General features: G+C 38.3%; 1 protein-coding gene across 1 annotated transcript; it reads left to right on the plus strand.

The window, feature by feature from the left end:
• Nucleotides 1–7: 7 nt before the first annotated feature.
• Nucleotides 8–25,088, plus strand: POLR1B (RNA polymerase I subunit B). The gene is made up of 15 exons (XM_026684149.2): nt 8–268; nt 1,225–1,392; nt 2,673–2,819; nt 5,100–5,232; nt 6,493–6,629; nt 7,181–7,404; nt 9,600–9,771; nt 11,330–11,501; nt 13,497–13,778; nt 16,177–16,310; nt 16,624–16,794; nt 18,176–18,332; nt 20,018–20,214; nt 21,214–21,461; nt 23,192–25,088. The coding sequence occupies exons 1-15, from the start codon at nt 92–94 to the stop codon at nt 24,069–24,071; spliced, it is 3,399 nt and encodes a 1,132-aa protein (XP_026539934.1). The 5' UTR covers nt 8–91; the 3' UTR covers nt 24,072–25,088.
• Nucleotides 25,089–25,644: the final 556 nt, after the last annotated feature.

Genomic DNA, 25,644 nt, shown 5'->3' on the forward strand with positions numbered 1-25,644 from the left:
AAGCTTTGGGGGAAAGGCGGGAAGGAAGGTAAAGACGCATCTCTCTTCCGGTAAGAGGAAGGCTCACGTGGTTGTTCGCACCTAAGAAAGCATGGATGCTGCGGGCAAGTGGAGGAATTTGCCCAACAGTCCCAGCCTCAAGCATCTTACGGCGTCGGACTACGGCCTGCCCAGAGAGCAGCAGAGGCCTGCCCTTCAGGATATTGCACGGGCTCATATTGAGTCGTTCAACTACGCTGTAAGCGAAGGACTGAACCGTGCCGCGCAGGTGAGAAATTAAGAGAGGAAAGATTTTTTTTTTTAAAAAAAAAACATTGCTACGAGGTGGGGAGCGGATTAAGAGGGAGTGGGGGATCTCAAAAGAACCGGGATGGAAAACAATATAAAAGTGAAGTTTTTGCTTGTAGAGAAGACCCCTTTTGGAGATTCCTCCTCAACAAATCAAATAGTGCTTAGGGGAAAAAAGGCACTTTATGCGATGCAGTATCTTCATTGTATTTATCAGATCTCTTTAACGAGCTTGGTTGTAAATCAAGAACTGAGGGAAAGGAATTTTTGATGCAATTCATATAGTTTCTAGAAAAGTGCCATGCTAGAGAGTTAACCCCCAGCATGCTATAATGTTGTCAATTTGCACTTTTTTATGTTTTTGTAAATTCATATTTCTCTATTCACGTTTCTGGTCTATGTTCTTTCCTCTGATTTTTGGCTGTTAATTATATTGGTTAGCTCCAGCATAGGGAAGCTTTTCCTCTGTGAGACCATATTTATTGTAGTCATTTATCAGGTTTATACTAATGTACAGTACATATCACATAAATGAAATCTTGACCTGTTTTTTAATTCCACTCTTCATTTGAAAAAGGCTCTCACTTTGACTTCCTAACCCTCATAATTTAAAAGACTTGACAAAGAAAAGGATAAGGAAAGAAAAGAAAGCATCACCACCAACTCTTAATGTAATAAGCTCACCTGTAGCTGGCTTATTAGACATAAGGTTACAAATCGGGAAAGACAAAAGGTGGGTGGTTTCTCTGCTTTGTTGCCTGACAGAATGGCTTGTGCTAGTTGACGATTTAGAAAGTTTGAAAGCACCTATGCATTGAAACAAGGTTGTTTGATATCCCAGCCATAAAAATATACTTTCTGTCCAGGATTGATTTTTTTAGATCTTTTCTAGTTCTAATTGGCATAAGGTAAACATTGCTTTTTTTTTTTTTAAAGGATATTCCTCCTTTGGAGTTTGCTTTTAAGAATGATCGGATTACTTTGGCCTTTTCAGGGGCCACCATCAGCCCTCCTATGGTACCAAAAGGGAGTATATGTAAAGAACTGAAAGTTTATCCAGCAGAATGTCGAGGACGTAGAAGTACCTACCGTGGGAAACTGACTGTAAGTAGAGGAATAAAACAGCAGTAGCACTTAGACTTATATACCGCTTCACAGTGCTTTACAGCCCTCTCTAAGTAGTTTACAGAACCAGCATATTGCCCCCAACAATCTGGGTCCTCGTTTTACAAACCTTGGAAACATGAAAAGTTAAGTCCACCTTGAGCTGGTCATGATTGAGCTCCTGGAAGTTGGCAGAATTCATCTACAATAGCAATAGCACTTAAACTTATATACAGCTTCACAGTGCTTTACAGCCCTCTCTAAGTGGTTTACAGAGTCAGCATGATGCCCCCAACAATCTGGGTCCTCAATACTGCATTCTAACCCCTGCAGCACTATGGCTCTTATACTTCCAAGTGTTTTAGAACTTCATTTAAAGCAGAGTTCCCCAACGTTTCCGGGTTTGCAGACTGGTGGGGGTAAGGGATAGTTCACGTAAGTGGCCAGCAAGTGCGCATGTGCAGCTCCATTTCCACAAGTGGCGTGCACGCAAGCCTGTGTTCACACAAATGAAAAGCACGCACATGTCCACACCAGCCGTTTCAACGGCCCATTTGCAAATCTCTCATGGCCCATAGGTTGGGGAGCCCTGGTTTAAATAATTGAACAAATACAGAAAGCTCAGGTGCTGATCTTTTTCCCTTTTTGGCAGTATTGGAATCTGAGGTCATTCAGTGAAATGAGGTAGTGGCAGATTCAGGAACTACTTGTTATTATAAGATATAATTACAATTGGCAATTTAAAGGGGTGACACTAGTTTCCAATAGAAAAAGAAATATGATTCTACGCCTGGTATATTTAACACATAAGGCTGTTTATTATGAAGGCTTTACATCCAATAACAAATTGCAAGCATTTTGATTCTAAGTGCTGGAGAATATAATTTGGTTATGCCTTCTTTCTGATAGATAAAGGTGTAGAGTTTTATACTATGGATCCTAATTAGATTCTCTATCTGCACTGTAATTAACTATTTTCTATTTTTTAGTCAGATTTCTGAATAATGTTCCAATAATCAGTGTATTAATAAGCATAAGTTACCCTGTGATAAGTGAGCAACCAATAAATTTTATAAATAAATAATCAGGGTGTGTGTATTTGTGCATGTAACATTTAAAAGTGTTATATATAGTACAGATAAATATTCTTTAGACATTTTTGTTACAAGAGTTTAGAGTGGGTTTTTTTTTCTTTGAATAGAAATCCCAGTACTCTTTCAAAGTTATTTTGTTCATATTTTTTTAAATAAAATAACTTCTGTTTTTTTCCTCCGGTATAGGGTGATATCAGCTGGTCAGTGAATGGAATTCCTAAAGGAATTATTAAACAGACCCTTGGGAATATTCCAATTATGGTGAAATCTAAATTCTGTCATCTCCATGGCCTTTCTCCCAAAGCACTTATCCAACACCATGAAGAAGAAGAGGTATTATTTAATTTGGTTGTTTGTGTGTAAAGCAAAAGCTATCTTGTAATTTCAGTGGGTTTTTAACATCCGTTTTAGAAGTACTCCTTTGAGATTTTCTCTTCTTTGGGGAAATGAATTCCATTTATTATTCATATATATATATATTTGTTTTCTTAAGTTTTCGCAGGTACTTACATGAATGGTATTCAGCTTTGTTCGGGTATTTTCCTACGTCATTATAGTTGCTACAACTTTAAAAGCACAACTATAATGACGGAAAATACCCGAACAAAGCTGAATACCATTCATACATATATACATACATACATACATACACATACACACACACACACACACACACACACACACATATACACTGCTCAAAAAAATAAAGGGAACACTTAAACAACACAATGTAACTCCAAGTCAATCACACTTCTGTGAAATCAAACTGTCCACTTAGGTAGCAACACTGATTGACAATCAATTTCACATGCTGTTGTGCAAATGGAATAGACAACAGGTGGAAAGCAGAGGCAGTTAGCAAAACATCCCCAATAAAGGAGTGGTTCTGCAGGTGGTGACCACAGACCACTTCTCAGTTCCTATGCTTTCTGGCTGATGGTTTGGTCACTTTTGAATGCTGGCGGTGCTTTCACTCTAGTGGTAGCATGAGACGGAGTCTACAACCCACACAAGTGGCTCAAGTAGTGCAGCTCATCCAGGATGGCACATCAATGCGAGCTGTGGCAAGAAGATTTGCTGTGTCTGTCAGCATAATGTCCAGAGCATGGAGGCACTACCAGGAGACAGGCCAGTACATCAGGAGACGTGGAGGAGGCCCTAGGAGGGCAACAACCCAGCATCGGGACCGCTACCTCCACCTTTGTGCAAGGAGGGACAGGAGGAACACTGCCAGAGCCCTGCAAAATGACCTCTAGCGGGCCACAAATGTGCATGTGGCTGCTCAAATGGTCAGAAACAGACTCCATGAGGGTGGTTTGAGGGCCCAACGTCCACAGGTGGGAGTTGTGCTTACAGCCCAACACCGTGCAGAACGTTTGGCATTTGCCAGAGAACACCAAGATTGGCAAATTCACCACTGGCGCCCTGTGCTCTTCACAGATGACAGCATGTTCACACTGAGCAGACGTGACAGGGTCTGGAGACGCCGTGGAGAACGTTCTGCTGCCTGCAACATCCTCCAGCATGACCGGTTTGGCAGTGGGTCAGTAATGGTGTGGGGTGGCATTTCTTTAGGGGGCCGCACAGCCCTCCATGTGCTTGCCAGAGGTAGCTTGACTGCCATTAGGTACCGAGATGAAATCCTCAGACCCCTTGTGAGACCATTTGCTGGTACGGTTGGCCCTGGGTTCCTCCTAATGCATGACAATGCTAGACGTGTGGCTGGAATGTGTCAGCAGTTCCTGCAAGACGAAAGCATTGATGCTCTGGACTGGCCCGCCCATTCCCCAGACCTGAATCCAATTGAGCACATCTGGGACATCATGTCTCACTCCATCCACCAACGCCACGTTGCACCACAGACTGTCCAGGAGTTGGGGGATGCTTTAGTCCAGGTGTGGGAGATCCCTCAGGAGACCATCCGCCACCTCATCAGGAGCATGACCAGGCATTGTAGGGAGGTCATACAGGCACGTGGAGGCCACACACACTACTGAGCCTCATTTTGACTTGTTTTAAGGACATTACATCAAAGTTGGATCATCCTGTAGTGTTTTTTTCCACTTTAATTTTGAGTGTAACTCCAAATCCAGACCTCCATGGGTTGCTAAATTTGATTTCCATTGCTAATTTTTGTGTGATTTTGTTGTCAGCACATTCAACTATGTAATGAACAAAGTATTTAATAAGAATATTTCATTCATTCAGATCTAGGATGTCTTATTTTTGTGTTCCCTTTATTTTTTTGAGGTGTGTGTGTGTGTGTGTGTGTGTGTATAGTTACTGTTTGATGGTGATGGATTACTTGAAGAGTTATATCAGTTTTTAAAATGGAATTTTAATGATAATTCAACACTCTGAAAATACAAAACAATCAACATAGAAACATAAGCAACTATTGTAATAGTCATAATTTAGATTACCTGTTTTTCTGTACTTAGTGTTAAGTATATGTAAAAAAAATAGAGCTTGTGAAAATATAATTCTTAAAATTTCATTTTTCTCTCAATTTTGTAATTTACTCAAAACTAAGTTGATCAGCTGAAATATTTCATCCTTTTTTGCCTGATGGCTTGGTTTATGATTAATTATCATTTCTTACACTTTTGGCAGGAAATGGGTGGTTATTTCATAATTAATGGAATAGAAAAGGTGATAAGAATGATGATTATGCCTCGGCGCAACTTTCCTCTTGCAATGATAAAACCAAAATGGAAATCTAGAGGCCCAGGCTACACACAATATGGTAACTTTTGACTTTATAAGTTCTCTTTATTCACATCTTTTTACTATTTCTCTTGGTAGAAGCTAGATATTTTAGATATACGGTAATATTTTCTTTAGGACATTTTTTAATCTGAACTGTGATAAAGTCTGTACTATAAATAGTGTATTGTACTTGCATCCCTTATTTATACTGACTTGCCTTCCCTGATTACGTGTACACTCCTTCATGAAATCCATCATTCACAAGTTTTGGCTCAAATTGACTCCAAAGTGATTTTATATGCAGTGCTAAATGATTTAAACAACTGCAAAATGAAAAAAATTACATTATGGCTTAATGTGTTTTGTGACATTGTGAGACGGAAGGACAATAAATGGGAAAAAATCATATTAAACTATATTTATCATTATGTGATATTTTAAATATTTTAAATTCAATGTGCTTTTCACCATGCTCATTACTTATTTGGTCCTCATTTCTTTGAGATTGATCCTCAGACAGGCCTTTTGATTGAAAATTCTAACATGCCCCCCTCTATGTTCAATCTTACACCAGTTCCTTATGTTTGCCTTAGGTAGTCCTTGAGTGCAACCACTCATTTAGCAACCGTTCAAAGTTACAACAATGCTGAATGAGGGGGACTTATGGCCAACCCTAAAAACATATTGGGATTATATAATCTCCATTTGCAATCTTCACAACCTACTTCCCATAAGCAAAATCAATGGGAAAGCCAGCTGGAAGTCACAAGTTGCTCCTGCCGTTTGTTTCTCCCAATGAGCCCCTGGACAGCATTGGGATCTTATACTCTAGCGGTAGCCTGTAGCACCTGCCCACTCTCTGTAGTGCCTGCCTGTAACTGGCCTGTTTTTTCTGGGAGGCAGTTTCATGATCTCTTCCCACATGGTGCTCACATGCAGCCCTCACTTTAAGAACCCACAGTCCTCACTTAACAATGGCAGGCAATAGGGACCGCCAGAATTGTTGTCACAAAGTGATGTGATAATGTCATGATACTCTTTATGACCATATTACTTAGTGAAGGAATTTCTGCTCCCAGTTACATTCTAACCTGAATACTATCCGTATTTCTATGTCGTAACTTTTGCATTGAGCAAAAGAAAGGTCTTGGATGCCTGCTGTCTAATGGCACTAGAAATTCTGGGAAGAATAATTCCAATATAGTACATCTTAGGCCATAGAGGTTACCTGGGAAGGGCAACTTTGATAGTAATATGAAACATAATGTTAAGATGTGTATCTTTTGATGGTGTTTAGGGGTCTCCATGCACTGTGTTAGAGATGAGCATACATCTGTTAACATGACCTTACACTACCTTGATAGCGGTTCGGTGATGGTGAACTTCATCTATCAGAAGGAGCTGTTTTTTATCCCGCTGGGATTTCTCCTTAAGGTATTGTCATTATATTTTGTACTCAGGGGGCTCTATTTCCAGAAGTATAAGATGTGGGGCAATAACCTTGCTTGCAAAACCATAGTAAGAATTAGTTCCATCCAGTTCAGCAGCAACTTGAAGCAATAAAGAACAGGTAGACCTTTTTTTCTTAGGAGGCTGCATAGGGCTCTATTGTAGTCAACAAAGCTGGTATAAATGGTTATTCACAACACAGTGACTGTGGCCTGGTTCAGTTGCAGAAGTCAGATCCTGAATTGGTTGACCAGGCTAATACAATATGTATATCTCAAACACAGTTCAGTGGTAGAAAAACTATTTTTAAACATTACTGTCTGCAGAAATGGGGTTCTATTTCTGGAAGGTATTCACCACCTCCAAACCATTATGAGGCCACTATTATCAAATTACGTAATTTAGAATACTATAAAATGTCTCCAGAGTGACAAGAATATAAGTATAATAACTCCAGTAAATGATTTTATGAATTCTTTATTAATCAAGCCCCAAAACATCTAAAAAAATTCCAACTTTTTATTTTTCTGCTCCAGGCATTGGTTGGTTTCTCAGACTTTCAGATTTTCCAAGAACTGGTTAAAGGGAAAGAAGATGATACATTTTATAAGAACTGTGTCTCTCAAATGCTGAGGCTGGTTACAGAGGATGGCTGTGTGACCCAGAAGCAAGTGCTAATCTTCTTAGGGCAGCACTTCAGAGTAAAATTGAACCTTCCTGATTGGTATTCCAATGAGCGGGTTGGAGAGTTCCTTTTCAAGTAGGTACAACTATTTAGGATCAGATTGAACTGGAGCCTACATTATGGTGCATGTGGGAAAAATATCGATGTTTTAAGCTTAAGCATTTCCTAATGAACCATATTTCCTGTTGCGTGAAGTATTCTTTTTCATTTTAATCATCTAAAGTTTTGTGTTGAGTTCTCAGTGTCATGCTTTACCAAGAATATAAATTATGGTTGGAGGCCGTATGAGGAAAGGGTCAGCTATATTTAGCCTGGAGGAATCAGATATGTTTGGCTTGAGAAGGGTAGCTGCACAATAGTCATGACTGCATGGTTCATGTATATGAACAACTGTTTATCAAATTTCCACACTGCTCATCTCAGATAAAGTCTTCTTATATAAGAGAACAGAAGACTTTATTTCCTTAAAATAAAAACTAAGGGAAATTTAATCAGTCTTTTGGTTAATAGAATTGCTATTTTAAAGTCATATGTCAAATTGTCCTGGAGTAGGGGGAATCATTAAATTCAGGGTCAAATTCATCTTGAGTTAATAATAGTTTTTCTCTGTTACCTGCAGAGATAGGACTACATACAATTTGCCTAAAAGACAGTGTAGGTTTTAGCTGAACACTAGAAGAAACTTCAGATATTCCTTGACTTATGATTGCCCGCTTAACAATGGTTCATAATTATGATGGCCTTGGAAAAGATACTTTATACTCCATGAAGCACTTGGTCATGTGATCATGATGTAGATGCTTGGCAACCTGTTTGCACTTACAACCAATTGCCAAGCAACCTGCAATCATATGAGGACCATTTGCAATTTTCTCTACTGGCTTCCCCAGAAAGTCAGTGGGGGAGCTGGCAGAAAAGGTGATAAGCTGCAGTTGCCTACTGAAAGGACACCCCCTTTTCTTGGGACTGGCTGAAAGAGCTGCCTCCCAAAAAGTGCAGAAACAGAACTGAAATTCCACTCGATTCTTGTGCCCCACCAAAGGAGTTCCCTTTTGTGCGTGGGCTCCCAAGGGTAAAGGAGCCCCTCTGCAGACTGTGCAAGAGTATCTCTCCACTCAACGGCTTGGATTTCAGCAGTGAGGATTTTCAGCTCCTGAACAGAGCATTCCAGAATTTTCAACACTCCCCCAAGGCACCCCGTATTCCTTACCTAGGACTCCATCACATAACCACCTATGTGATTGCTGAACAACCACAACCAGGAGTGCCAGGATTGCAGTTGTTGAACAAAGTAGTTGAGTTTGCATTCAGGTGATATCTTGCACAATAATCGCTTTGCTCCAGCAACTGATATTCTGATCCCAATTGTGGTCATAAGTCAAGAATAACTGTTCTTGATAGAATTATGGAATAAATTTGTTTGGAAATTCTCTTATTCCCCCATCCTTATGTTTTTAAGTAGTCCTAAAACATAGGCAGAGCCACATATCAACATATCACTGCTACAAGCACATATATATTTATCCTGTATAATAAGTCTTATGGCCTTGTCTAATGACAAAGAATTCATAGCTCTTGCTATAATGATAGATTCCATAAATATGTAATATCACTGAGAAAGACATTGTGTATCTTGGTTTTCTGACTATTCTGGGCGGATTACAGTTTTCAACAGAAGGCAGCACTTGCCTTGTCTTGATGGTTGAATTAGATGGATGAACCTCCAGGGAATATTGAGGCTATAGGTTAAACAGGACAATAAAAGAAAATCCAGAAGAAGGCAGCAAATTATTTACATTTCATTGCCAAAAAATTTTTTTCTTGAAGTCTCCAGCAGTTGAGTTACTCTCGAAGGAAACTTTGCTATTACATTTGAAATTCTGCCTTCTAATTGGTAATCCCAGTTCCCTTTAGTAATTTTATTCCACATTAAAACCTAATGCATTTGAGGTAGAAACAGTTGCCCCATTACATCAATCAAATCTGTACTAAATGTAATACCTTTGAGACATTTTGGCCTTCAAATCTCATGAGCCTTAGCCCATGTGACCTGAAGGAAAGCATTGTGGTATTTTTAGTCAAAATCTTCTGAAGGATGTTGGTTACTTTTTTCTGCATTAATATACTGAATTTATTCCAATAAAAAAGAAATTATTTTAGGGTATATAGTTTTTTTCTTAATCCAGATTGTCTAACAGAGTAGACAGCTGCTGGATTGGGAAGATAAGGAAATTCAGAGGGTGATTTGCTCTTATTAATTGTTCCTATAGCCAGTGCATCTGCATACATTTGAAAACAAAAGCTGAGAAATTCTACTTGCTTTGTCTCATGACACGAAAGCTTTTTACTTTATCCAAAGAGGGTTGCATGGAGGACAATCCTGACAGCTTAATGAATCAAGAAGTGCTCACCTCAGGACAACTTTACCTCATGTTTTTAAAGGTAATGCTTTTAAATTTGTCCCCTCTCCCCTTCTTTTCCCTCCAAACATGGTTATGCTCACACTGCACAGACAGACTTCCACTGCTGGGTTAATGTGATTCATTTGATTTTAGGATTACCATGCCTGAACTACATTTTTCATTTGTAAACCATAATTTATAATAGGTCAGGAATTAGTCTTTTGGTCTCTTGAAGAATTGCACACCGTCTGGTAAGGTGACAGTCTCAGGGACAAGGCTGAAACTTCTGAACCTCTTGATTATCAAATTTTGAGTAGTATAAAGTTTGGAATGGAAGTGGGGGGGGTGTCTTGTCATTTTGATGGTATAATCTTGGTCTACAAATGGAATGCTGGGAAGCTGCAGGTTGGCACTCCTGGTTTATGGTTTCATCTGATGTATGAGTCCAACCATTGTCTACCATGTAATAATTATCCAATATCTGTTGTGCTTGAGAGTCTCATGAGACACACGGAAATACCCCTTTTCTGATTCCAATGTTGTATCTTCAGTCTTTACCTAGGCTTAATAAAATATGAACGCGCTTAGTTTCCTTGGATAAAACTCTTACAAATTGGATCAGTTTTCAGTAAAAATAGTGGCCTGTTATGCCAGGAAATCTGATAACAGAACAGAGAGGGAGCCTGGTCCTTTGCCTATTTTCATAGATTCTTCATCTGTCAGTCTATGTTTGTGCTAATTTTGGATGGCTCTCCTTCTGCGTATTCTCCATTTTTACCAATGAAAGTCCACATTACTGGACTTCCACAATCTGAATTCACAAAAAGGCGAAGCATAGAAACAAGAAACACTGATTGATTGCAGTGCTGCAGGAATGGCATTTATATTGGGCGATTCAAGGATTTTTTTTCACCAGTATAGATACTCCTGATTTATAAAACAGCAGGAGAGTTCCTCATATTCCGGTGGTTTTGTTTCAAATGGGCACCGCATTTCTTTAAAACCCTGGGGAACTATATGTGTTCACATACGTCATTGTCTACATTTCCCTTAATATTGCTGGGATCAAGTCTAGAAGCTGTAACATATTGTTTCTGGACTTGAAGCTGAAATTTTTTATATAAGGTGCCCTAATCAAGAGGTGTGATGAATCTGTGGCTTTGTATTACATTGCTGCAACTCAATTCTTGCTTGCTGCAAAACCCACTGATGTTTTGTCTATAGCAGGGGTGTCAAACTCACATCGTCACGGCGGCATCACATGAAGTATCATGACTTTCCCCCCACTTCCCTAAACCAGGCATGGATGTGGCCAGTGCATGATGCATCCGGCCTGCGGGCAGCAAGTTTGACAGCCCTGGTCTATAGCATTGAGTCATGGAATAATTTGCTACAAGCTAATGACAAAAGGGGCATCACCTGAGGAAGTTGAGCATCCAAGAAAGTTGAGTTTCAGAATCTTACAAATGCATATTTGGGTTCAGTCAAAATATATGTTGCCCCTCCATTTAAAATGTAGTGACTAAGTTACTACTAATAGACTATTCAATGTTTTCTTAATTTACCTTAACTCTATTTATTTTCATCCTGTCTTTCAGGAGAAGATGGAAACTTGGCTACACTCAGTTAAACTAGCATTAGATAAGAAAGCTCAGAGGTCAAATGTAACAATTACTTCAGAAAACATGATAAAGATTCTTGGCATGGGAATAGATCTCACCCGGATGCTTGAATATCTCCTGGCAACTGGTAACCTGCGCTCAAAGTCAGGTAGGATTGTCTGCAATCTAATTATGCATCTGCCTTTTTTCTAATGCAGGGGTAGGGAAACTTGGCGCTTTTATTACTTATGGACTTCAACTCCCAGAATTCCTGAGTGAGCCATAAAAGGTTCCCCATCCCTGGCCTACTGGTTTTTCAGTTGTGGGGGAAATCAATTTTTGACTTGAATGGGACTGTTTAATATACAAATGTAGGAGATATGTTCTAAAGTTTTGCAGCAGATTATTTACATATGTCCTACATTTATATATTAAACAATCCCATTCAAGTCAAAACTTGATTTCCCCCACAACTGAAAAACCAGTAGGCCAGGGATGGGGAACCTTTTATGCCTCACTCAGGAATTCTGGGAGTTGAAGTCCATAAGTGATAAAAGAGCCAAGTTTCCTTACCCCTGTTCTAATGAAATTGGTACAACATTATATTCCTAAAGGGTCTTAAAATAATTGAATAATTGAATACAATTAGATGTCAACTCTGGTCTAGTCCAAAGTTGTATGAAAAAGCATTTTCAAAAAATAATGGGTTATTTTTTTTTTGTAATGTATGCTGTGATGGGTTATCCCTATTCCAGCTTAGTAGCAAAGATTGCAATCATAGTTCATAAAAGAGTTATACTGAGTCTTTAACTTTACTTGGCCATTTGAATCAGTGCTGCAAATTACAAAATTGCCAAAACATTTCCAGCTCAGTAGACACATTGCTGGATCTTGCCCCATAGTGTACTAGGGAGCGTTGCACACATTCCACATTTACATCTGTCTCCTTAAAGGAGCATATTTTCCTGGTTTTGTATTGATTGATTATATGCCATTTTTATTGATTGATTATATGCCATTAAGTAGGTGTTTACTCTTAGAAACCACAAAGTTGCTGTATAATCCCAGGAAAATTACTTGTTTCAATTAAGAAGATACATGGCTACCATGCACTACCAAAAAAGTTACAACTTCTTAAAGAAAGCAATTTTGGCTTTATGTATGAAATACACACATTCTTTGGGTATATGTGGATCTTTTAGCTAGTTCTCTCTAGGCATTTTTGGGCAGATCACAAGCAAAATAGTCAGCTTCTTCCTATGTACCATTGAATCTTAATGGCACAGAGATAGTGTACACCCAGCATGGTATAAAGCCAAATTCACAGTTTGTTTAACATGATTTTGTTCTCTTGCCTCATTCCAAAGCACCGTAGGTGGCTAGATGTTTGTGGTGAGATTTCCACATTGCCTAGCTTTTCTCACTCTTAAAAACATCTAGAAACAGTTCAGACAATTCAAAATAGGAATAAGAAAATCATTCAGATCTGCTGTATGTGCATGATATATCACAATTCTTTAACTTTGTTTATTTTTATATGGATTTGTATGTGGATTCTAGAGTATTTTACTTTTAAACCACCCAGTATTATTTAGAAAGTGATATGGGCAATGTAAAAATTTGATTAAAAAATAACATTTTGTTCCCAAATTTTGATGATTTGAATGTTGAATCTTAAATTTTCTTAGGGTGGAGTATACAAACTAAAACCCATATAACAAACTTACATGTTTGAGTTTTGTTTATTGTATTCAAAAGTGCTTGTTTTCTGTGTGTGACTATTTTTGCTTTAGGGTCAGCTCTTCTCAGCTAAGCCTCTTCCAGAATTACATTACTGCAACCAGTCAGCAACACAGAGTAAAAAAACTGCATCTAAAAAGGAGATTAGGGAATCCATGCAATGCCTGCAAGGCTTCTTCCTCTTTTCTGATCTCTTGAATCCCAAGTGTACTGATATTCCTTGTCTAAAATATGAAGTTCTAACGCTTGCTATGTGTCTCCCTGAGAAATACAAATGTAACTAGAGCTGAGTGTTGGCAAACTCTGTTCATAATAAAAGCATTAAACTGCTGCTGTTCACAAACAATTGGTCTAAGTACAGTATTGGAGAAGATCAGATTTCTATTATTTTCCTCCCACCCCCTCCCTCTTACGACTTTCCAAGGTTTGGGCTTGCTGCAAGCATCAGGTCTATGTGTGATAGCAGACAAGCTGAACTTCTTCCGCTACCTCTCCCACTTCCGTTGCGTGCACAGAGGAGCTGCTTTTCTGAAAATGAGAACCACAACAGTGCGCAAGCTGTTGCCAGAGTCCTGGGGCTTCCTCTGTCCTGTCCACACACCAGACGGCGAGCCTTGTGGCTTGATGAACCATATGACGGCCCCCTGTGAAATCGTAACCCAGACTTTCAACACTGTATCTCTGCTACCGTTGCTTTGCTCTTTAGGTGAGTGTTAATCATTTGGAATGGTCAGAAAATGCTTTTATGGTAAACCAGTCTTGTATTAGGATGATCACTTTTTCAGAAGTATAACTTCTGCATGTGTACAACCATTTATAAAGCAGTGGTCTTTTTCCTGGATCTGAACGATCTTAATATTCCCTGGAAGATGTATCCAAATCCTCCGATCAACAGCAATACTCCAGCAATCAATCTTTCTTCATAAAGTACAGCTGCATCTTAACAGTATTATAGAACCATCCTGTAAATCAAGGGTCTTCAGACTTGGCAAGTTTAAGACTTGTGGATTTCAACTCCCAGGATTCCTAAGCTAACATGATGATGAGGAATTCTGGCAGTTGAAGTCTACAAGTCTTAAAGCTGTCAATTTTGAAGAACCCCGTTGTAGATCATGAATACGCAAGCCAGGAGCAACCCAAGTAGTCATGTGAATCTGGCATAACTCCAGTAATAATTCAAAGAAAAATGTATCTCATGCACTTGTACGCATTCCTCAGCAATTATTCAGAAGGATTTGCAGAAGGCTACTGGTAGTCCTCAATTTACGATCACATTTGATACCAGAATTTCTGTTGCTAAGCAAGGCAGTTGGAAAGTGAGTCACACCTGTCTTTATTATCACTTTTGCCATGGTTGTTAAGCAAATCTGGCTTCCCACATTGCCTTTGTTTGTCAGAAACTGGCTGTGAAGGTTGCAGAGGACAGTCACCTGACCCTGGGATGCTGCAAGCAATGTAACTACATGCCAGTTGCCAAGCACCTGAATTTTGATCATGTGAACACCCTGCAACGTTTATAAGTGTGAGGATCAGTCATAAGTCTCTTATTCAGTGTTGTTTTAAGACAAGGATTACCTGTATTTAGAAGCAGATTATCTCTGCCTGAAAATAAAGGTGGGAAAGAAATCAATCTCATAAATGTTTATCTGAACTTTCATAATTCATATTCCTGAAAATGGAATGGAATTGCACCAAACTGGACACTTTTCAACAATGTAATAATGCAGCATGTGATTTAAGTTAAATGGCAAAGGTTATACAAAAATGTGCACAATTTGCACTTGACATACTTTGTGTTGCAAAATAATATTCACAAACAATATACATTTAGAGAGAGAGTATAGACAAAAGGTATAGTTAAAGAAACGCTCACCAATCATTGTGCACATTTTAAAACACTAAAAGCATGTGGAAAAAAGACAAAAGGAAACTGGAATGAGAAAGAACTTACTGAGAACAAAGATACATTCATCCATCCCTATTTTTAAAAAATCTTCCTGCCCTAAAAGGGCAGCCACACAGAACTAGGTAGACTAAGGGATTTTTCATACATTCATCTAAACTTCAAACTGGTGGTACCTTCTTTTAATTTCAAATATTTGACTATTTGTTATCACAACAGAACCTTAAACTTATAGCAATCCAGTGATTCATTTCTATTTTATCAATTTTTTCTCTATTCCCTTCTAACAAAGATGCTAATATCTACGTATGTTCTTAATAATTTATGTAATTTATCTTTTAAGAACTGGTAGTTTTGTGAGTCCTCATTTTCCCTTTTATGATATTTATTATGCTTTTTAGATAGTAAACCTGGGGACAGATCTTGCCTCACTATTTATATTTATAAGCCTTTCTGGAAGCTTTTTGGCTGAATACTGAGGAAAATGTGTTTTTAAGAAATAGAATTAGATGTACAGTAATGTAATAGAAAAGACCCTTCAAGGAGTTAACTGTCTATTATTATTTAAGTTAAAATAGTGATGTAATAATGTTTTTCACTTGAGAGAAGAATATCAAAAAAGAAGGTTTTTTTTTTAAAGATTTGGTCTCAAGATGTTCCACATATTATAATCTGGCTATCAGATGAATCTCAGAAAGCCTTAAAATTAAATAAGTGGACTATAGCAGCCAGTCTGTAAAATGGATGAACTGGCATAAGTATCATAATTTAAGATAGTTCATTTTTATGAACCTTATCTATGAAATAAACGCATTAATTATTCTCCAGAGGAGGAGATGAGGTAGATAATGAGATTTTTTTCACCAATTTGCTTAGTTTGTGGTTAAATTGGGGCTTTGAATATATTAGGTCCAAATGCAACATTTTTTTGGCTTTAATTGGTTTTTAGATTTTCCATTTTTTTTACATTAAAAAGAAATTCTACCATTGTCTTCCATATACTTCCATCCATAATAAGGATTCCTTGATCAAAGCAAATCCCATCTGTGTCTTTTACCTAATGGCCATGCTGGGGAATTTTAGGAATAGCAGTTCCAGAACACCAGTGAGAAGGTGTTAAATTGGACTCCCCTAACTTTCTGGGAAGTTTCTGTACAGTTGTTCATAACATGATAAGCATTGCCACAAAATGTTTCCATAGGTGTCACCCCAGTTGATGGTGTACCAAGCCAACCTTATGCTGAATGTTATCCAGTTACATTAGATGGAGCTCTGGTGGGCTGGATAGAAAAGGATCAGGCTCCTGATCTTGTGGAGACTTTCAGACACTTCAAGGTGAGTCTTCCTTGCTTGACTACAGTGTATTATCTCAGTTCCACTCTCTTGGAAAATTGTATGGATTGGGTGATGGCACCCATGATTGTCATTCAGAATTAGATGATTTTCCAGGTGCATTTCTGCTTCCTTCAAAAGTCATAGCTCTTGACGAAGTCACTTGTCTCTCCTTCCTTCCTTTTAATTCTCTTTAAATCTTACAAGGCTTATTGTTACTACCTGTGAATTACTTTAAATGCTAACTATTTCTCCTTTCTGTTGTATATAAAATATATAAAAATAAATCATTTTGAGACTTGATAACTGTTAACAGGCAATGCAAGAAAAGAAGATTCCAGGTTGGACAGAAGTGGTGCTCATTCCGATGACAGGGAAACCCAGTCTCTACCCAGGACTTTTTATTTTCACTACCCCTTGTAGGATGATGCGTCCTGTACAAAACTTGGCTTTGGGAAAAGAAGAATGGATTGGCACAATGGAACAGGTAATACTTCTAATATTTATAATAAAGTATCAGCTAATCCAAAATTAATTTATTGTATTTCAGCAGTGGGGGGTGAGAAAGAGATGCAGAATAGATCTGCCAAAATTATACTAGGTATAAGTTGTGTTGGAGAATGTCTTGGGTACACTTTCAGAATTCTCCTACATTCTTTTCCAGAAATCCAGTTGGGTTCTTGTTTCGTGACTTTGCCAGCCTCTCTGGACTTGATAGAGGGCACCAAAATGAAATGAAATTAAAAGTGGGCAAAATTGTGTAAGACTACCAAATCTTACAAGATCTTGACAGTTTCAAATCTTGCATTTTCCACCCCATCAATGTTGCAGGCTTTTGTATTTTGTCTCTGAAAGCATGCAAATTTTGATGAATATTTTGGTGATATTGTGAGGTGTTTTTTTTTTTGTTTTTTTGTTTTAATATTTATTTTGGGGGTGGGTGGGTGGGGGTAAGACTATTATCTGGGAGTGTTGAGAGATCCTGGAAATGTGTTTCTGACCATTGATACATGTGATCAGCAATAGCTTAGTTATGTAGCTCAGGGGTCTCCAACCTTGGCAACTTTAAGACTTGTGGCTGAGGAACTCTGGGAGTTGAAGTCCACAAGTCTTAAAGTTGCCAAGGTTGGAGACCCCTGATGTAGCTGAACCCTTTTTCTTAACATTAGCAAGTGTCCATTTTAAATGATAAGTAACAGACCATTGTGCTCAGTTTTGGATTTCTATGTTTCCAAATATCACTAGCTCAAGAATAAAGCATGTTTGGCTTGTGTCCCATTCCCCCCTCAATTATCCATTCAGGTTGAAAAAGTACAGTCATTTGAACCCCTGGGAAGTTGGGTCAGTATGTATAATATTGAGCAGTGCTCAGTGTTTATCTTGTAGTTTAAAACAAATTGCTATCGAATTGCAGTCGATAACAAGATCACTAATAAGACCTTTGAATTTTGTCCAATTGGCTGCATATCTAAGACTATTCATTTTGGTTGCTGCCTTTTATAATTTTGTCAGTCTAAATATCAGATATGTTAACTTGGGTAGATATATTTTTAGGAAGAAAAATATGAGGTATGATGTCATTATCATGAACATTATGATAAACTCTAATATCAAGAGCATTGAAAACAATGGCCTTCTGGATCTTGCATATTAAGATCGAATTTTTCTGAAGTGGGCTGCTAAAGCTTTAATGCAGAAGTCTCCAAACTTGGCAAATTTAAGACACAAGTCTTAAAGTTGCCAAGTTTGGGGACCCCTGCTTTAATGGATTAGTTTTGCAGAATGATTATTCTTGTAATAATAAGAACTGGGAGCAGTTCAGTCGATTTGATAGCTTTTGAAAGTCATGGAAACTGGGTTTTCCTTAGGTATTCATGAACATTGCCGTGTCCAAGGATGAAATTCAACCTGGGTTGACCACTCATCAGGAGCTTTTTCCCTATAGCATGCTAAGCGTGGTGGCATGTTTCATTCCTTTCTCTGATCACAATCAAAGTCCAAGAAACATGTACCAGTGTCAGATGGGTAAGTCTTTACTGTTTTCTAATTATACTAATAATTCAATTATTTTCATAGTATGCATCTTTGTAATCAAGCAGGCAGAAGCAACCAGACCTACAGATGAAAGGTTCAAGCTCACCAATTTGTTATATTCTGCCTATTCCAGACTTCCAGCCTTAGCCTGGGAACAGATAGATAAAGTTCTATGGAATTTAAAGGGGTGAGTGGGTGTCCCAGCTGGACCTATTGTGGTTGCACAAGGACTCAAAACTAAATCCACACTTGAGGCCTCCCCCTTGCCTGACTAGTTATTTCCTGGCAAGAAATGACTACACCTGTGCAGGAGTTATCAGCAAGATTTCCAAGGACTTCCATTTTGCATAACTATAGTATTAGAAAAAGGAATAGAATACAAATTAGGAATATCCAAGAAAAACCTGGAACGTGCTGAGCATTAAAAAAAATGAGGGGAAGAGATAGACTATTGGCAGCATGAACAGAATAGAGAATCTTAGAAAAAAGTGACAATTACTATAAATAGGAGTATTTTATGCAGTAGAGACTCTGCTGACCTTGTGTCCTCGAAAATGCCACATTCATTCTGCCTCTATTGCAGAGGCTTTCTACTTTATCTTCCTGAGCTCCTTGATAAACCACAGAGCACCTCAGGATTTGCAGACTGAGAGGATTCTTAGGCTAGGACTCACATTATAACTAGAAACTTGAGACATGCTTTTTTTGGGGGGTGGGGGGGATGTTTAACATATATTCTTTAAGGGAAACAGAGAAGCCATTTCTTTCACTGAGGGGGAAAACAAAAGAGTTGAGATAGAGAATCTCTTCTATCCTTGGATTCCATACCTTTTTTTTTTAAAGAAAAACAAGGATCAGCAAGGGGCTTTTCTCTTATGTCTGATTGCAGATACTTGTCCTTTTGTTGTTGTAGTGGTTGTTCTGGCTCTGCCACTTTGGAAATAAGAATTTGGACCAGTTTGGGTGTGTGTATCTCCTGTATGTGTACTACATTTGTTATTTAATCTCCTTAAAATTAGAAACAGATTTTCACTAGGCTAGACACTGGGATCCAGACATTATGATTGGCCAGCCTGGCAATGTTGTAGACATGTTTCTAGAGCTTCTCTCATGTGCTACCTGCAGGGTTAGTATGAAGCAGACAAGAAGATTAATCCATGCCAATTTTATTGTTACATATTGGAGATGTAACACTGAAGTTACATTGAGTATATTATTAGAAAGCAGAAGAAGGGATTAAATGTTCAGTGGCAGAGAAGGAAGAAACCTGAGCTGTGAAATTTGGATTGCTCGCTGAACAGAATAGTTCTTAAACATGAAAGGAAAGAGGAAGGAGGAAAAGGAAAGGAAGGGAAGGGAAGACGGAAAGGAAAGGGGAAAGAAAAGGAAAGGACTTTCTACCAGGGCAGAATATTTGTACCTTTATTCCTGTCTCTTCTGATTAGCAAAAAGTCTGTGGTCTGAAACAGGGAATCTTATTCCATAGCCAATTGCCTATTAATGGTAGACTGTTATCATTTTAAGTGTGAAAACATGACTTTTGCCACCAGTTTATGGCCATTTCCTTAATGAAAGTTGCAATATATATCTTGAATACCTTTTCCAACTGTAAATAATTATTCTGGGTTTTTTTTTTCCTTCTCCTTCCTTCTTCTATCCCCACTTGCGTCTCCCAGGTAAGCAGACAATGGGTTTTCCACTTCTCACCTTCCCGTATCGATCTGATGACAAACTATACCGGCTTCAGACTCCTCAAAGCCCATTAGTTCGGCCATCCATATATGATTATTACAATATGGACTCTTATCCCATTGGAACAAATGCCGTTGTTGCTGTGATCTCCTATAGTGGTTACGATATGGAAGATGCAATGGTAAGGCCGTAGTAAAACGGATATGAATAGAAGGAAATTTTCAGAGTATTTTTCTTTCCGTACTTGTGTGAAAATCACATGAAATATGATAAACTTGATTTTCCAAATACAGGTAGTCCTCAACTTACAACAGCGTCCCCATGGTCACATGATCAAAATTCAGACAACTGACTCATATTTATGACGGTTGCAGTGTCCTGGAGTCATGTGATCACCGTTAGTAACCTTCTGGCAAGCAAAATCATCGGGGAAGCCAGATTTACTTAACAACCGTGTCATTAACTTAACAACTGCGGTGATTCATTTAACAATTGGCGAAAGGTTGTAAAATGGGACAAAACTCACTCAACAAATATCCCACTTAGTAACAAAAATGTTGCACTCAGTTGTGATCCTAAACTGAGGACTACCTGTAATGGTCTTAATCTCTGTGGTGAAAATATTTCTACCTCACCTAGTGGGAACAGAAAGTCATTCTTTTTAGAAAGCATCTAACAAGAATTTTCTTAAAAGGAGTTGCATACATGAGCATCATTGCTTAAAAAAAGATCACCTACATTTACTATAACATATCAGAGGTTAAGAGGTGATTTTAAAATTCAAAAACAATGATTTATATTTTGCTTGGGAATGTTAATGTTAACTTTTTGTTTAAGCTTAATCTAAAACAATGAAGTTCTGCCTATCCCCATTCGAGCCAGGCCTGTTGCTTGGGATATCTTTTGAGGGTGGGATAGAAATTTCAGGCACTGTGAAATCCAAGCAGCTCTTCCCCAAACACCAGTAGCTCCAAAGTAGCACCCCTTTGGTGTGTAGTGCCACTGTACCCTTCCCCTGCTGTAAGTAGTACCCAACACATCTGGAAGTGGGTTAGGTTTTATAGAAAGTGGGGAAATCTGAAAGTAACTCTTATTGTATTTCCATAATGTGGGAAACGGGGTCATTTACATTAATAAAGGCATTGACTCTTTTACTCAGTGTGAACTTGTATCTCCTTAGATCCTGAGCAAGTCTTCTTGGGAGAGGGGATTTGCACATGGCAGCATCTACAAGACAGAACGTATTGATCTTGGAGAAAAAGTAAAACAAGGAGAAGACAATCTAGTGTTTGGGATTGGGCATGATAAACCTGTGCAGAGTTTGGACCCTGATGGCCTGCCCCATATTGGAGCTATACTTCAATATGGAGATCCTTACTATAGCTATGTGAATCTCAACACAGGGGAAAGCTTTGTGACCTACCATAAGTAAGTGCTGGTTGTTGATGTATCAATGTTGTTTACAATAGAAAACTGGAAAGTGCTTTTTGCAGCTCTCTCAATTGTTTGGGTACCATAGCATAATAACACAAGTATGGCCCTGTTCGAACAGATGCTTGGCACAATCCAGAGTCTTATAGTGCTCCATCAACTGTACAAGATAGTTTGCTTGTCTCCAAGCAGATGACGTTCAGAGGCAGTCACATTACTATCAAAGTTAATAGCCATTGATCCCTAACAGGTAGCTTGCCTATCTAACCAACTCAAAAATATTGTCTATAGAAGAAAATGTGAGAGTTATGAAACTGTGTTTCCTCTGGAATGTGCAAGTTGTCACTGATTTTTCCAATGATGTTGAGTAAGCAACCTTAGGAAAGTCAGGTTCTCATTTTCTACAAGCATTTTTTCTCCCTCTCCTCTCCTCTCACTAACTTCTCATGGTTGCAAGACCTTTGTTGACTTGCTTCCTTTCAGATCATGCAGATATTTTTACTATTGAAGCAAAAGAAAATTAATGGAAGACTCTTGATAGGAAAAAGGCCCTTCTCTTCTTCCCCACCAGGTTATTTTAGTGGTGTATTGCCTCTGGATGTGGTGGTGGTGTGTAGCTGTGAATGCCACTAGCAAATAATAAAATTAGTGAATTAATTTGATCCCCATTTGTGGATATCTGAATTGCTATTCTCCAGCAAGCATCAAGAAAATCCATAAATTAGCTATGAAGTCTATGTTCAGAGGAAAAATAATTGTCCAATTCCTAGAATCTACTTTTCAATTTTATTTGGTGATCCCAACTTTTATATTTATAAGGGGAGAAAGGAAAACAATATTTTTCTTCTTTCTGTGTGTCACAAGTAATTATATATAGTAAAGCTCATGTCCACCCCATTAAACAGTTGTTTATGACTTGGAGTTTTTTTTCTGTTTTCACTATCACTTTGTAAATCTGTATTGAATGTAGTACCTCAACCAACTTTAAAAGTCCTCAGCAGCTTGTTAAAAGTACTTTCATTTTTTTAATTTTATGCATGTAAAAACAGTGTTTGTGGGCAAAACATGACTAGGTCTGATTAAGAATTGCCTGAGTCTGAGGTAAGAAACAGGAAGCTGTTATGTAGTTGGCAGCATATTTGACCGTTAATCTCTTGGATATGATCATGCCACTGTAACTGTAATGAAAAGGGAGAAAAATTAGGTGGGAGCATTTTTAAATTCATGGCATATTTCCTGGTGCCTGCACATCAAAGTCCAGATGATTTTTTTGGAAATTGTATTTTCAACTGTTATCCACAATGTTAGATTGTGTGTCCAGCTGTCTCAGTCTGATCTGTGTTAGCAGATGACAGAAGCTTTGTAGAGTCATAGGTGAAGGCACTTTCAAGAGATATGAATTTTTTGAATTGAAAGTCGAACAGTTGGACCCATAACTTTTTGACTTCCAAAATGCATACTCTAATATTAAACTACAGACTTTATGGGCATAAATAATGTTCCTTTTCTACAAACACTTCCTTCTGTATGCAAAACAACCCAATTACAATTAAGATTCAGAATGCTATTACATTGAGAGAATCGGCATTTCTTTGTATGTATAGCATTTGCATGGTTATCTTCTCCTGTGTGGTCTCTATGCAAGTACTTATTTCCCCCCAAAGTATGTTGGAAATTCCCTTCAGGAGCTCTTCTGGTAATAATTAAACTCTTTCCTTTTTTTCCAGGAATAAGGAAACTTATATTGTAGATAACATCAAGGTGTGCAGCAATGATACTGGAACTGGAAGATTCAAGTGTGTATGCATCACTTTCAGAGTCCCCCGGAATCCAACAATTGGGGACAAATTTGCCAGCCGTCATGGGCAGAAAGGCATCTTGAGCCGATTGTGGCCAGCTGAAGACATGCCCTTTACCGAAAGTGGAATGGTGCCGGATATCCTCTTCAATCCTCATGGTTTTCCATCCAGAATGACCATTGGCATGCTGATTGAGAGCATGGCAGGAAAATCTGCCTCACTTCATGGATTCTGTCATGACGCAACCCCATTTACGTTTTCTGAAGAGAATTCCGCTGTGGAATACTTTGGCAAGCTGCTGAAGGCTGCCGGCTATAATTACTATGGGACGGAGAGGATGTACAGTGGGGTTTCTGGAATAGAGCTTGAAGCAGACATTTTTATTGGTCTTGTGTACTATCAGCGCCTGAGGCACATGGTCTCTGACAAATTTCAGGTGAGGACTACAGGGGCCCGCGATAAAGTCACCAACCAGCCCATTGGAGGAAGGAACGTTCAGGGCGGCATCCGCTTTGGGGAGATGGAGCGGGATGCTCTGTTGGCTCATGGCACGTCCTTTTTGCTGCACGATCGTCTCTTCAATTGCTCAGATCGTTCAGTGGCCCACGTTTGTGTTGACTGTGGTAGTCTCCTCTCACCTCTCCTGAAAGCTCCACCAGCCTGGTCCACCACTTGTGCCCGGCAATACGTTTGTGCCTCTTGTGACCAAAGTAGCACCATTGAAACAATTGCTGTCCCTTATGTCTTCCGCTGCTTTGTGGCAGAATTGGCTGCTATTAATGTCAAAGTGAAACTTGATGTACAGTAATTATGGCAACTGAGCTGTCCTTTTCTAATTCTATAGAAGTTGTTATAAAAGGACTTATTCATTTGTGTAGTACTGTAAGATCAGACTGATATATATTTATAAGGAAAGGGACACTCAGCATATTTTCTACATTAAAAAACCACCCTAGAGATGTTTGGAATTATTTAATAAGCTTAATAGCACAAGTCTTGAGTCTTTCTAAAAGGATTGAATGCTAATTTAATTCAACACAATACTCCTTGTTCCTAGAAAGCCCAATAATTTTTCTTTTACTCTTTGGGGTTTACATTGGAAACATAGGAAATGACGTTCAGAAGCTTTTTCCATAGAAAACAAGTAGATGCTGAGATGCCCCTATCACGTTTCAGTATTTAATCGTTGTCTACATTGTTTAAGCAGAACAGTCTTTTAATTGCAGCCTAATAGTTAGCACTGAGAAGTGATGTCAAAGTGCCTTTATAGCACTTTCCTTGATGTGGCTATTATTATAAGGAAAGGAAAAAGAGCAACATGATGGCTTGTTCTTTTTTTTTTTCTTTTCGTTTTTGCAACTCCTACCTTGAATTAAAGATTAAAGGAGTTCTGACTGGTTTGTATTTAATAAATACCCAGAAAGTTTCTGTAATATTTTCTCTTTCCATTTTGAAGGGAGATGGCTGCACTGTCTGCTTGAGTTATTTTTATCTGTTTGACATTCAGCCTTGACTGTCAGTCAGGATCTGCATATGTGTCTTTCATAATCTATATCCTGCATCTGGCAAGAAGTCATGATTTGAAAGTGGCTTAGGAATGGAGTAGTTCTTGTTTTACTTTTCCCATTTATCTAACATTGTTCAGAACAGAAAGAAAATTGTAATTTGCATTCAGATGATTTTTCTTTACGGTATTAAAGTACTTGTCGACTTTTTTTAGAACATTGCTGAAATGTTGCCTATTTTGATCATAAATTGCAGAAAAAAAATCTGTGTACTCTGTGGGAGTGAGACTGAGCTTTTTAAAATAAAACTTTAAATCAAATGGGTACTGATTTTAATGGATTTCATTCTAGGTTAATTATTTAAAGTACTGCTTAGGCTTTTGACCAGAAAAAAAAAACTTCAATTATATTTATTGGAGATCATCACAGTTCATTGCGTTTTATCTAGGGTGTTTGAGTCTCGCATATGCAGAAAGCTAGAAGGTAGAAGGATCCTTTTAATCAAAAGATTAAAAAGATATATGATTGGCAATTAATTTTTGTTCCCCAGTGACTGGAAAATAATCAAGGAGAGAAGCAACCTAGAACTAAGGAGAAATTTCCTGACAGTTAGAACAATTAATCAGTGGAACAACTTGCCTCCAGAAGTTGTGAATGCTCCAACACTGGAAGTTTTTAAGAAGAGATTGGACAACCATTTGTCTAAAATGATGTAGGGTTTCCTGCCTAAGCAGGGGGTTGGACTAGAAGACCTCTAAGGTCCCTTCCAATTCTTGTTATTGTAAAGAAAAAAGTTTGTTATTAAAATGGAATTATTTTTCAGATTTCTAGAAAGTCAGAAATAGAATATTTTATTGCTTCAGTAGTATCTGTTTT

Source organism: Notechis scutatus, chromosome 1 (genome assembly GCF_049901735.1).
Source record: "Notechis scutatus isolate UNSWTSFEM ecotype Mainland chromosome 1, rNotScu1.2, whole genome shotgun sequence".
NCBI classification, from domain to species: domain Eukaryota; kingdom Metazoa; phylum Chordata; class Lepidosauria; order Squamata; family Elapidae; genus Notechis; species Notechis scutatus.